This window comes from Camelus dromedarius, chromosome 9 (assembly GCF_036321535.1).
Source record: "Camelus dromedarius isolate mCamDro1 chromosome 9, mCamDro1.pat, whole genome shotgun sequence".
NCBI lineage: Eukaryota > Metazoa > Chordata > Mammalia > Artiodactyla > Camelidae > Camelus > Camelus dromedarius.
In genome coordinates this window covers 72,575,176-72,589,382 of record NC_087444.1, presented here as the reverse complement: position 1 = coordinate 72,589,382, position 14,207 = coordinate 72,575,176, and the positions used below count along the sequence as shown (strand labels likewise).

Here is a 14,207-nt window from a genome sequence, read left to right as displayed (position 1 = left end):
CTTTTTCATGTATTTTTGTTGTTGTTGTTATTTCGCATCTATGTGAACTGGTGACGCAGCTCACTGCTTGTAAGGCAGGTGCTAATGTTTTTTTGAGCATCAGAGGTGGCAACAGGCTAGGAACAGTGTGGGCTTGGGAGGCAGAGAAGATTGAGTTCAGGCCTGGCCCTCCCTGCAGCATGCAGTGGATGCTGAGAATCATGCCCTCCTCTGGGTCAGTGCAGTCAGATGGGCATATGCAGGACACCCACACAATGCCTGGCATTCAGAGAATCTTAGTTTCTTTATTCTCCTGCTGTCCCTGCTAGAGAAAAATTCTAAATAGAATTTACAGTCTGGTGTGTAAGCAGAAGCAAGAATAACATCTGTTTTTGAAGGAAGTCCGTTTATCTTTCACCTCTTAAGTTTCTGGTCAGTTTATTTAATTGCAAGGAGCCAACTGGGGTTGAAACTAAGGGGAAGCCATCTTAAGTCATTTCTTGCCTGCTCATTGTCCTTATTAGAAGATGCTAGAATAGGCGTACTGTCTTGAGCTCATGCTAGCTACCTTCCCCAGGGGATCTTTTGCAGTTAGGATCTGGGTCAGGGCTGCAGCCTTGGTAGGCCTCCTGAGAGCTCGGAAACCCGGACTTTAGCATCTCACCCACTGCTAACTGGTCACGTCGGCTTAAGCAAGTCCTTCACCCTCACCAGAGTCTCTGAGAGAAACGAGCAAGGTCTGTCCCAGTTCTTATATTTTCCCACCCCTTCACCGTGATTTGGCTGAGTCAGTTAGGATTTTGTTCATTCAGCAGCCAGGCTTGTCCCGTGTTTTTCTTGGAGCAGAAAAGTTGTCGGAGTGTTCAAGGAGCCCTTCTCTCCTCGAGACTTTATTTAGAGTTGGGCAAAGGTTGCTACCACCCTTTACCAGGCCTCATGTTACCTCCCCACGTCTGCCATACCTTCTGCAACTTCTGGGCACAGAAAGGGGCTGCCACTGCTACTGCAGCTCCTGATACCCAGCTGCTAGGTGGTTGCCTTAAAATGAGTTGTAAGGTTAGGCTAAGTGGCTCGATCACAGGCAGATCCGTCAGAGAAACCTGGACTCAGCAGCTCCCTGAGTTCCAAGCTGGTTCCCTTGTCCCACTTGTCCCTGTCAAGTGGTCCCAGAAACCCAAAACTCCAGACCTGTAAAGCTTAATACAGCCCGGATACTGCCTGTTCCCTCCACACTGGGCTGGCCTTATTATGGGAGAGAGATGGTGGGGAGTGGTGGGTGGCCACAGCCATGGGAGTCAGGCAGACTGAATGTGACTCGTAAGTTATCCAGCTCCTGAGTCAGTCTCCTGGCCTTCCCAAAGGTGTGACAGTACCTCTTGCGAACCATCATGTGAAGGTCAAAGGTTACCTGCTGGGAGGCCTTGCTTCTCGTGCCTTAGCTCACAGCCCTCTGCTGAGAAACCGAAACGGAGGTAGAGACCCTTGTCCAAGGTCACAGAGGCAGTTAGAACCCAGGCAGCCTGTACCCAGACCTGAGCTCTGTACCCGTCTGCTGTCCTGGATCTGGTATAACTTTTTTATAACGCCCAGCACGCAGGCGTTAGTGGGATATGAAGTCCGTTTATTGATTTGTCTCCTGCATTTGAAAAACCAAGAAATGGAAGAAGATAGAAAAAGCAGAGAACCACAGAGGTTAAACGTGACTTTGGGATGGTTTGTTGAGAGAAATGTGGAGGAGTTGTAAGTCAAGATCAAAATATGAAAGTCACAGCAAGTAGGACAGGGAATGGCAAACTTTGGCTCTTAGGCCAAAGCCAGCCCACCCAACTCCTCTTTGTAAGTCAAGGTTTATTGGAACATTCATTTGTTTGTATGGTCTGTGGCTGCTTTTGTGCTAAACAGCGGAGTTGAGTAGTTGGGACAGAGATTGTATGGCCTGCAAAACCTGACATTTTTACTCTTTTGCCCTTTAAGTTTTCTGGCCTCTGCTCTGGTATGATGTGCTTAGTGCCTGGAGTGACTGCACAGAAACCACCGTCATTATTTTTGTTGAGGTGGGAAAGAGTGGGGAGCTTTAAAGTTGCTGTTAGAGAGAGTAGGGGTGTGCTGCTTTCCCTCCACGCCTTGCTGAGGCGTTGCCATCCCTGTGTCCCCCTCCTTCGAATGGAATGTAGACGCCCCAGCCCAGGCTTTTGAACCTTTAAATTGAAGGGATTTTCATTCATTAGAAGTAACGAGAGACCTCTTGAAGCCCAGTGTAGAAATGGATGGCAGCTAACACATCCCTGCTATAGCCCGGCCCAAGGGATCTGGGCCCAGACGCAAGTGTCACTTGGCTAAATGTCCACTGCAGGTGGCTTGGATTATTGCCCTCCTCATTTTCCTAACAGACACCAGGGCTTAGGTTTCCTTGGAATTCCAGGCCCTGCCATTGCTCAGGGCCCCAGGGCAGTCCTGAGAAGTGCAGCCTTTCAGCAGCAGAGGCTGGCTGCATCCCTGGGGGCTGCGTCCCTGAGGCGGCCAACTAGCAGCCACTTTCGTCTGCTCGGCTGATGCACCAGTCACGGAGGGGCTCTTGTCATTTACTCTCTGGCCCATCAGGAAGCCCTTGATAAACATTTGGTCGGTGGAGTTCGTGACTAAAGACAACCCCTTAGTGACCTCATTAGAGTTTTAAGTGATCCAGGTGGCTGCCCGGGAAGTGGTCCAATGTCTGTGTTGATGAAATTGACAGAGGGTGTAGCTGAGGTTGCTGCCATGTCTGTGTGGGACATCCCCACGCACCCACCTAGTCCGTACCTGGCCCTGTGCTAGGCCCTGGGAAACTCAGGAATGACTGCCAGCCTCCAAGAGGCCACAGTTGACTGGAAGTTAACAAATAGTTATATTTGTAATAGTTGCAATTGTCAAATTCTTTAGTGGTATAGGAACAAGAAATCTTTGTGTCCTAGGCCAGGCCTCTTTTAAGAGGAAAGTATTAATACTTTGTCTTGGTTAAATGGAACCAAATTGATTCTTCTGAAAAAAATTTATAAACAAGAAGTCCTAGTTCCCAAGTTCCCTGGTCAGATTTCCCTTTCTGGAATAACAGAACTCATCCCTCTTTGGATGAGAACCAGCATCTTTCCAGCTTTAAGCAATCCGACGCATAGGCTGGCTTGAGAAGGTGGTTAAGAAACTTTGTTGCTGACAAGCGAATTTCAGAGGTTCATCTGACAGGAAAAGCTTGGATCAGAGAGATATTTTGTCAAGAACACAAGCTCTTTTCAGAATGAGGGGGAGTGGAAGAAGCAGCTGTTTGAGCAAAGGAAAGGACACTTTTGACTGAGTCCTCTAGCAGGCTGGGTTTTTTCTTGGTCCCCTTGTTTTAAGCTCTACAGAAATGCTCGGCATAAGAGGTTCGTGTGCTTGGACAAACCCCAGCGTGGATGCTACACACTTGGGGGTGAAGCATTCCTTGTAGTGTTAGAGGACTTTGGAATTTTCTTCCCTTGGACTGACGTTGCTTTCTGTCCATCTTGGGATAAGTCCTTTTTTCTTTTTCTTTTTTTGGCTAGGATTCCTTGGCCCTTTCAGGGCATGCTTTGTTCCCTAAACTATCCAAATACCTTTGGTCATACTTCTGAATGTCCCAATTCCATTCATTTGATGTTGGAAGGAGCAGATTGGCTTCTTTGGATGTTGATAGTTTTTAGTCCTAAGCATTTATTGTAGGCCAGGTTGACGCTTGAACACTTGATTTACGTGGTCTCAGGGAATTCTCACAAGAATATATCCATCCTGGAGGTTCCATTACTGCCTTCACTTCACATGTTTAAGGAACTTGCCCAATGTTTTAGTATCTCACTTTGGCACTTGTGATACTGTTTGATTGAATCTATTTTCTGTACCTATGTCTTATTTTTTCTAACTCAAGTATAAATTTCATGATGAGAGTTCTATTGGCAGTTCGTCTGCTTACTGAATTATTCTTTCTCAGATAATTTCTACTGGGCCTGAGGTTAAGAGCTGGGCCTAGAGTCAGTCCTGGACTCATGTTCCAGTTCTGCTGCTTCCTGCTGTGACCCTGTGGGCAAATTTCTTCCCATCTCAGCCTCAGTTTTGCTAGTCTGTACAATGGGGGTTCTAATGAATCTCTACTGTATAAATTTGTTAAATGTGTTTCAGTGACAGAGGAGCAGAAATGGAGAGCTCAGAAGAGTGGTGCCTGGCGTAGACGTTGCTGCCACAGAACATTAGGAGTGACTATTTCCTACTGCTCTCGGACTTTATAAGACCCTGGGGTACCCAGGCAGGTTTTGTAGTTGAGGAAATTACAGCAGAGAGGTGAGGCTTTGGTGAGGGCTAGTGGAGGCCCTCACCTTGGACTTCAGCTCTTTGCTGGGGAAATGAACTTTTTGAGGACCTTGACAACATCTCCTCACTTAGAGGTTGTCCCTGTTTGGGCCTCCTTTTTCTTTTTTAACTTTTTGTTATGGAAATTTTCTGACGTATTTAAGTGAAAAGAATATCATAGACTGCCGGCTACTCATCACCAGTTTCAAGTTATACACATTTTGCCAGTTTTGGTTCCTCTCACTACCTCCTTCTCCCTTTTGTACTTTAAAGTGCATCCCAGATCTCACCTCATTTTACCCATCATTCTTCATTAGAAATCTTCAACTTAATTTTTTTTTAACATAACCACAAGACTATAATCATGCCTAACAGAATTAACAGTAATTACTTAGCATCTCAAATACCCAGTCTGGGTTCAGATTTCTCCAGTTTCCCCCACATTGACTTCATACCCGGTCCTGGCACTGGACAGGCAGTCTGGCTTACGTTAAGTGAAGGTTTCAGAGCGTGACTCAGGCTTCTCTTCTCCTGTGGCTGGTTTGTGCTGGCAGCTTGGGTGGTGTCTGTGATGTGGGCATGTTACCACTGAGATGATATGATGTCACAGAGCCAGTTACGACCACACCTGAGAATGTTAAGGGAGAGGGAGACACGGTGCCCCCTTGCTCTTGATTTGTAGTTGGTAGTAAGGACACTGAAAAACATGTGCAAGACCCAGAGGTTTATTTCAAGAATTTCCTGCCTCTGAAAATCCCTCAGTGAGGTTCCCCCCCGTGGCTGCTTCACCACGTTCCAAATTGAGGGAAGGTCTCGGGGGCCTTCCTCAGGCATGGGCCCTGAGCCAGTTTTGTAAAGGAAAGGCTCCATGCCTTCGCTGCCAGTAAACAGCTGTCCCGCAGGGTCTGGACTTGGGGATCCTGGACTTCTGCATTTAGGCCTGTCGTTAAACATTTGAAGAGGCGGAGCCTCCCTGTAATATTTGTAATTTTGTCCCTAGTTAATGGGTCATTCAGAGCCTACCCAGGCAATTTGCTGAGAGTTTGGGCAGTTAATGACCATAACCCTGACCTTCACATTAACCTAGCTGCCTCTTGTCAAGGGCTCTCATGATCTTCAGGTAATAGCCGCTGCTCCCGTGGGCTTTCACCTTTTGTGTTGTTTTGTTTTTTTTCCCCTTTTGTAAACCAGGTAGATCCACAAACTCAGACCTCTTTCAGCTTCCATCCAACTCTCTTGTCTAGAGAATTTCCATGTTGTTTGACTGCATTTTTATAAGGGACCTTTGTCCCTTTTTCCTGGGACTCAGCTCTCCCGGTGCCTTTTCCTCCTGGTCAGCCACTTGGTTACCTTCTGCTACCACCTAGATGAGAGCTGAGGAAGGAGGGATGTTGACTTGTCAGTTTCGACAGCAGGATTTATTGGGAGAGGATGGTGCACGCACAGACGGGCCAGGAACTTGTTGGCCAGCAGTTAGTAGTGGCCCCCCGAGGCGAGTTGGCTGTAATAACTTCTTTCTCTATAGAGAGAATGCTTCCCGATAAGCATTCCAGCTGGTTTAGGACCACCCGTGTAGAGGTGTGCTCATGTTAGCTGGTTCTTAGTATCAGTAGCTACTGTTTGTCTGGTACTTTGTGCCTGCCCCCCATGTCAAGGGCTTTATCCATGCTACCTCGTTTAGCCTCACAACCTCTTGCGGTAGGTACTACACTTATCCCATTCTACAGATGAGAAAACCAAGGCTCAGGTCCCATGCCAAGAGTACATGCCAAGGAAGATGCTGAACCAGTTGGGTTACTTGGGCCGCAGAAAGCAGCAGGATGCCCAAACCTGCAGACTGGTGGGTGGGGCCGGCCTACTTTGAAAAATGAGGTTTCTCTCCAGTACTGTTTTTGTTAAGCCCATGGTATGTGATGAACCTGACACACTTCTGTGCCCTGTGGAGTTGGCCTAGTAGGCATCCCTTAGAATGGACCCCCAGGTCCCTCCCTTCTTTGACCCAAGAATAAGAGCTGATGTTAACTGTGCAAATGGAAACTTAAATGCCCTGATTCTTAGTCCAGGAGGCACAAGGCATTGGCTTCTTCCCATTTCCTCTCAGGCACCAGTTCCAGGTTGGTCTCCAGTCCCTGATGGCTCTGGCAGGCTGGCCCCGTCCGAGTCTCTGCCCAGGCCCGTGCTTTCTCCTCCATGCTCGTCTCAGGAGGGTTTGGCACGTCTGGATTGAAATGATTAGCACAGTGGGGCTCCCCCCACTTTTCTTGGGGGATTATGTCACAGTCTATTAAGCGTGCTCCCTCGGTATTTAATCCCACTCTGACATGGATTTTGCTGGCAGTCTGTTAAGTGGCACCACTTAGACCTGGTTGCTGTTTTGTGGAGGCAGCCTTTGTGCTGTCCTGTCAGCGGCCCACAGGATTTTTGCCTCCATCTCAGTTGATTTGATTTTCTTTCTTTCTTTTCCTGTTAAATGGAATCTGAAGAAAATAGACCCTGTATTCATGCAGGACATTTAACTGGGAGTCTCCAGTGTTATCCGGGGGCACTGTCCTCAGGTGACCAGAGGTGAGCCCAGGGCTCTGAAGAGTTGGAGAGTGTGGCATGACCAGATGGCACTGCGAAGGCACAGTGAGCAGTCAAGTGTCACCACCCTAGTGTCCCCTCTAATATCCTGTTCCCCTCTGGAAATCACCAGGGGTTTTTCATCCTATTTATTTTTCAAGCTTCTCCCAAGTCTAGGGGAACAAAGCTTTTAAGTATTTACTATCTAATTTGTAAAAGTTGTAGATTCTCTGTATCTGCTTGGGGCTATACGTATAGATAACGCAGAGAATCCCTCTTTAGCTAGAAGTCTTTGTGGGATGGATTTGAATGCTGTACTCCCTGCCTGGGATAGATCCTTGGGAATGAAAAGGCATTCTTCTGGCTTCATTCTTGATGTTGGTTAAAGCTCTCGGAGTTGCTTGAACAATCTTTTGTCCCCTATCCCCGGGTGTTAGATGTGTGGCAGCAGGACAGGGATGCAGGCCTCAGCCCTGGGCAAGACCCTGGCTGCCCGTGCCCTCTGTCCTCCCTGTGGGTCAGGGGGAGGGAGTGTCTGGGGATGCCAGCCTGCTCTGGCTTGGCTGCCCTGGTCACATATCACAGAAGCTGCCTTGTGGACTAGGTTTCTTGTCATTTGTACCTTTCCTACAAGGACAGTGCAGAACAGGAGATGCTCAAGGACTGGTACAGAGAAGATGCTCAGAAATGTTTGTGGCATCAAGTAGGCAGTCAATGAATGGGCTCCCCCCTCCCCTTTCCGTCCTCACCAATCGAGGAAGAACAGTGAGCTGAGAGCCAGTTCTGGCTTTTTCCGCGTTGTCCCGTCTGTCTGACCTCAAGCAGTCCCTTCACCTACTCTCCCTTTAAGTTCCTCCTGTTTGAGAATGAAAGCGTTGATGGTGTCTGCTGTTCCTTCCCACTCTGACAGGCCTCTCCTGGTCCCAGGAGGGTCTTTCGCTCTTAGTCTTGGGCTTTATTCTCTTTCATACAGGCTTCTGGGCCCACAGGCAGTTCCTGTCTTCCCTCCATCCCTGCTCTGACTCTGAGGATTGTACACCCTATCCTTCTCAGCTTTTTCCTTTCCAGACTGAAGTGTGGAGAGTGATGCTTTTTTTTTTTTTTTTTTTTTGGCTTTTCTTCACAAAATACCGGCCCCTCCCTCTCTAGTCTGTCTGTGGGCCTTCTCCAGCTCCATAGCGTCTGTCTTATCTAGTTTGTCTGTCTCCTTGTTTTTCTCCTGAGGTGTGGTGACCTGGCCCACCCAGTGTTCCCATCAGGGACACACTTCATGTTTGCTCCGGGAACCACTCTCCCAGTGTCCTGCAGAACCCCAGGCAGCTGCAGAAGTTTGCCATGCCGCACAATAACCCCTTTTCCCTGAGCTGGGCCAGCTCACCAAAACCAGTTTCCCCAGTTAGGTGGTGCTTTTACTGTGGGTGAGGCCATTCCATCAGAGTTGCCTCCTCCCTTGGGAGCTTTGCTCTTTCTGCGGGCCGCACCCAAGCCAGAAGGTGCCTCACTGGTCAGGAATGCTGCCTTCTCCAGAGCTGACTTCCTGCAGGTCTGGCCCGGGACAACCCAGCGGTTTACAAGGCACTTGTTGATCACCTCTCTGTCTTGTTTCCTTTGAAACCTGAGGAGTTTTTCGTCCTGCATTCTGTGTTTGAGAGCTGCCCTGGACCTCTGCTGGGGTCACCATGGGGCTGGACCACTTGGGTTTTAAGCTGCCCCGACCCCTTTGAATTGCGAATGAGAATTAATAGAAAGGTCTCCTTGATGGTTGGGAAGCAGCATGTAGGCGCACAAAGGGAGGGATGCGAGTTGAAAGGGCTGTGAAGGGTCCTCAGAGAGGCTGTCAGATTGTTGCTTCTCCACTGAGTCTGTTAGGACCTTCGGGGCTCCGGGGCCGGGCTCGCCCGATGAGCTTGTTCCCATGCTGACCTGGTCCCATCTGAACAGCCGGGGCCTTTTCTGCCTAGATAAGTTCTCTTTGTGGTTAGCCTTTTAGGTCGCGGGTTCATTATGTGACTCTTTCTCTTGGCTGCATTCTCCTTGTGGGTCTTAGTTAATTGAGAAGGAAGTTTTTATGCTGTCACATGTACTTTACCGTGGTCATGCATGAGCAACTTTGGGAGCTTTAAAATTTTTTTTTAACATTTTTTTTTTTAAACCAACTCCTGTACTTGTGAGAACTGTGTCTGTGGGTTTGGCTTAAGAACTGGATTCTTTTTCCAGCTGTTCCTTTTTAACCCTATTTATCCCCTCACCCCCACCCCACGCCACCCTGTAGATATTCAGATGCTCAGGATGTCCTGTTGGCAGCATCTCTGAGGTTTGGAGAATGCTTTTACTTTTCAAAGTACTAGAGATTGAGGTGACATGTGTGGGAGTTGACAAAGTCTGGAAATTTACAGGATGGGGAGCCAGGAGGGATACCCGGAAGTGAGGCGAGTCAGGTGGGAAACAGGGGGTCAGGAGCAGGTAGGGGGTGACCCTTTCTGCAGGTGCTCTGACAGCCATCGTGTGGGGACCCCAGGAGGAGTCTGGGGCCTGGCATCCTTCCCCTTTGTGTACCTGCTCAACTCTCCCCACGCCTCTGGCCCAGAGCCGTGGAGCTGACGGTGGGTCAGACCTGGAAACCTGGGGACCGGAGCCTGTTCACCAGTGGTAGTACCTTTAGTCCATGGTGCCCTCACCCACCCCCGTGTCCCCCAGGCCTCTCGCCCTCAGCTTCAGGCCCGTGTTCCTGATGGCCTCGGCCAGCCCAGAGCCCTTGCTGATCTCCTCTCAGACCCCGTGTTCACGTCGGCTTTGGGGTTGGTTTGCAGGGAAGATGGTGAGTTGGAGGAAGGTGAACTGGAAGATGATGGGGCTGAGGAGACCCAGGACACCTCTGGAGGCCCGGAGAGGAGCCGGAAGGAGAAGGGGGAGAAGCACCACAGCGATTCTGATGAGGAGAAGTCTCACCGGAGGCTGAAGCGGAAGCGGAAGAAAGAGCGGGAGAAGGAGAAGAGGAGGTCCAAGAAGAGGCGGAAATCCAAGCACAAAGTAGGTCCCGGAGGGCTGGCTGGGCCTGCTGCTGGCTGAGCGCCCCGGGGCTGAGCTGAGCTTATCAGGCCCGAGGGCACTCTTTAATTAATCTTAACTGTTGTTTTTCCTTTCCCCCGAATTGGATAAAAACCGTTCTAAAAGCTCAGTAGCTCATGCTCCATTGCCTATGAATGCCCCTAGGTGAAGTGGTTCACACAGAGTCCAGAGCCCTTCCGGCACATTCCACACTGGTCTGCCTACAGCCAAGGCTCTAAATCCACTGCCCCTGTCATTGCAGCGCCATGCTTCTTCCAGCGATGACTTCTCTGACTTCTCGGATGACTCGGATTTCAGCCCCAGTGAGAAGGGGCACCGCAAGTACAGAGAGTACAGCCCCCCGTACGCGCCGGTGAGTAACTGCAGGTCAGGGGCCCCACGGAGCCAGGAGCCGGCAGTGATGAAGCTGCCTGTGTATCCTGAGCATTTGCTGTGTGCTGGCATTTTTGCCTGGCACTTTACGTGGATCTTAATTCTGCGAGATTAGGTATTGTTTTTATCCCCATTTTATAGGTGAGAACACTGAGGCTTAGAAAACATCAGCCAGGTTGCACAGCTCGGAAGTGCAGGAGCTGGGGTTTTTTGAACCCAGTCAGGGACTGACCTCTAAATGCCATGCTCTTCAGACTTCTCCATGCCATCTCTCCCTGGGCCTTGGCAGCACTCATTATGTCCCCTGCCCCCACAAAAGACGATTATTTGTCCCTGTCACAGCTGACTCTTCTCCACTGCTCAGAAATGACCTTTTGTGGAAAATTGGCGAGAGAATGAAAGAATGATGGGAGTAAATCATCTCAGATGTTGTGGGGTCAGGAGTTAAATACTTATTCTGTTATATCACTGAGTTTGAGCATGAATTTAAATTATTTGTCCGGTTTGTATACTATTTTTTCCCCCAGCAAAACCTATAAGAAATCAACACCGAGTTTTCAAGTTTTTATTAAAAATACTTTTAAAGCTAGTAGTTCTTAAAGATGTCCCAGGTATCCTGTGACTCGGCATCATCCATCATAATAGGTGATTTATCCTAAGATATCAGAGTTGACGTTGATCTGCTGACGTAGATTCTGACATTAAACCTGAGGGAGGCAGGGAATGGAGGGAACACCACGAGCTTTGATGGGAAACTAGGTGTGGAGGCATTTTAAGATCTGCTGAAAGAGCTGTGTACATCCCTATCTGTGTTTTGTATTTTCTCTTAATAATGAGAATGGATTTTTAAAATTAAGACTTTATTTTTAGAGCACTTTTAGGTTTATAGAAAACTGAGCAGATAGTCCAGTTCCCTCCCCACCCCACCTAGTTTCCCCTGTTATTAACATCTTGCAATACAATGCATATTGTTAAGTATTCACCGTACACTATCATGTAAAGTAGTTCCGATTCCCTCATAGGCCTCTGTGCTTCACCTACTCATCACTCCTCTCCGAGCCCCTAGCAAACCACCAGTCTTTTTACTGTTTGTATAGTTTGCCTTTCCAGGATGTCATATAGTTGGACTCGTACAGTATGTAGCTTTCCCAGATTGGCTTCTTACACTTAGCAACGTGTGTTCACAGTTCCTCCATGTCTTTCGTAGCTCCACGGCTCATTTCTTGTAATCGCTGAATACACCACTGTCTGGATGTACCACAGTTTCTTTATCCATTTACCTACTGAAGGACATCGTGGTAGCTTCCATTTCTGTGTGTGTGTGTATTTCTTAACTTCTCTCAGTATCTCTTGAGTACTAGTACACTTTGGAAAGCATCATTTAAAGTGGTTTTGTGGTTTGTCAGGCAATTGTTAATTGAATTCCAAGGCTCCAGGGAAATTTTGGCTAAGGATACCCCTCTTGCCTACCAGGCCTCCTCCCGAAATGAGACTCTCTTTTCTGTCTCTAGTTCTTCAGGGATTGTGGGCTCTGTGTTTCTCTATTTTCTTTAGAGCTGTGGCCCTTTCTGAAGAACAAAAACATCCAGGCCCATTGCCCAGATCATACTCAGGTGGGAACCCTGGGGGCTAGCATCTCACTGCAGGGACAGCAGAGACCCTCAGGGAGCTGTGCCAGGTCAGGGAACAGTGGGGATCTTGGTGGTCTGGACCCTGGACCCCAGGGCCAGCTCACCCTTCTCTCCTGTCAGTCCCACCAGCAGTACGCCCCGTCGCACACCACGCCCCTGCCCAAGAAGTCCTACTCCAAGATGGACAGCAAAGGCTACAGCATGTATGAAGACTATGAGAATGAGCAGTACGGGGAGTACGAGGGCGACGAGGAGGAAGACATGGGCAAGGACGACTATGACGACTTCACCAAAGAGCTGAACCAGTACCGGCGCTCCAAGGAGGGCAGCAGCCGGGGCCGAGGTGAGACCCCAGAGCCTCTTCCCCAGGGCGCCAGAGCCGGGCTAGGGGCTGGGGGCGCTGTGCAGAGCAAGACAGATCTGGCTGGCCCTGTGCTTGTGGGGCGTCAAGTCTGGGAGAAGAGGCAGGCAGTCATTTAGGGCCAATATAAGTGGAGAAGGAGACGGGTAAGAAGAGGTCCAGTGCTGAGGCTGGGGTTGGGATGGAGCCAGACTGGTAGGAGGCGAGGAGAAGGCTGCTGCGGCTGATGGTTGTTTTTTAAACTCACTTCCTGATAGCCTCTCTCACATCTGGGGCATGGAACTGACAGCTGGCTGCTCCAACCCTCAGTCACCTCTGTCCCCATTCTCCGTCTCCCATCACCTGACAAGGTGTGATTACAGCTCACAGGACCGCCACACCTCTGAACCTTGAACCTGTGGCAGTTAGGAGGATGGTGGGGGAGGGTGGAGCACCGGAGCCCCAGCCTGGCCTCTTAGAACCATCTCCTGCCAGGGGTGTTTCCCACCCCTAGAGGGCTTCTAGAATGTTCCAGCTCAGTGGTTCTTAGCCCTGCTGGAGGCCCAGCTTGTCGTCTGAGTGGCTGTGCACTCATTTTCTCTTTCAGCAGTCTTTCTTGGACACCTCCTTGAATAGGCCCTGCTCCTGGGGGAGATTCTGGACTGGCACTGTCCAATAGAAATGCAGTGCAAGCCAGCATGTCATTATAAGTTTTCTAGTGGTCACATTAAAGAAGTAAAAGGAAACAGATGTAATTAATTTTAACAATACATTTTATCAACCCTGATACATTCAGAATCTTACTTCAACATGTAATCAAATGTGGTATTTTATATTTTTCCTTTTTTTTTTTTTAAACTAATTCTTTGAAATTTAGTGTGCACTCCACACTCACAGCCTTTCTGAGTTTGGTCAGCCACGTTTCAGGTGCTCGGTAGCCACGTGTGGCTGGTGCCACACAGCGTGTGGTGTAATGAGTGCCATAGTGGGTGTGTGTCGCAGTGCTGAGCCACCCGCATCGAGGAGCCCAGGGACTACTAACTAGTCAGCCTAGAGTAGCTGGAAGGGCTTCTTGGAGGAGGAATAGGAAATGGTTGACCTTAGGGGCAGACAGTGGGTTAACTTCTCTCTTGCTAGTGGGTTTTGCTCGCTCAGGCACTTACTGTCTGAATCACCGTGCAGGCAGCCGAGGCCGTGGCAGGGGCTATCGGGGCCGAGGAAGCCGCGGAGGGTCTCGGGGCCGAGGCATGGGCAGAGGCAGCCGAGGCAGGGGCAGGGGCTCCATGGGAGGAGACCACCCGGAGGATGAAGAGGACTTCTACGAGGAGGAGATGGAAGTAAGGTTTTCTCTGGCTCGGGGATGGTGTGGGAGTGGTAGAGGGGTGGCTGGTGGGCTGCAGGCTCTGTTGGGAGTGGCCTGTAAGACTGAGGTGGAAAGACAGGATCAGCTGGCAGGTTTATGTGTTTTAAAATGCTTGTTTATTATTTGGAATAGAGAAAACCTTCCTGTGGTTCAAAATTGAAAAAGTACCGAAGGGTGAGCTGTCAAAACACCTTCATCCCACTGCTCTCTCAGAGACTTAGTTCCCATCCTTGAAGACAGGGGCCCTGGGTGTGTGCTCTTGAAATGTTTTCTGCATTTGCAGTCAGATGCCTATTTAGTCACCACCTACACACGCACGCACGCGCGCGCACACACACACGCACACACGCATGCACGCGCGCGCACGCGCAATGAGCTAGCATGCTCACTGTTCTGTCCCTGCCCGAGGCCTTTCCATGCTGCTCTTTATTCTTGCTCCATAGCTACCACTTGGGAGTTGCCGGGGGGCTGGAGTTCTGAGAGTGAAGACAGCAAGGAAGAGGACTCGGACACACTTAGGCTGGGGCCTGTGAGGAGGGGGCACGAATGTGAATCC

General features: G+C 49.5%; 1 protein-coding gene across 7 annotated transcripts in view; it reads left to right on the top strand.

Annotated features, from left to right (window-relative positions):
* Positions 1–14,207, top strand: part of ZC3H4 (zinc finger CCCH-type containing 4) — a 39,607-nt gene that overhangs the window by 6,216 nt on the left and 19,184 nt on the right. For all 7 annotated transcript variants that reach the window (XM_064489441.1, XM_064489445.1, XM_064489440.1 and 4 more), the window contains 4 exons: positions 9,687–9,906; positions 10,187–10,297; positions 12,069–12,291; positions 13,471–13,625. In XM_064489441.1, coding sequence (XP_064345511.1) covers positions 9,687–9,906; positions 10,187–10,297; positions 12,069–12,291; positions 13,471–13,625 — 709 coding nt within the window. The remainder of the gene's footprint in view (positions 1–9,686; positions 9,907–10,186; positions 10,298–12,068; positions 12,292–13,470; positions 13,626–14,207) is intronic.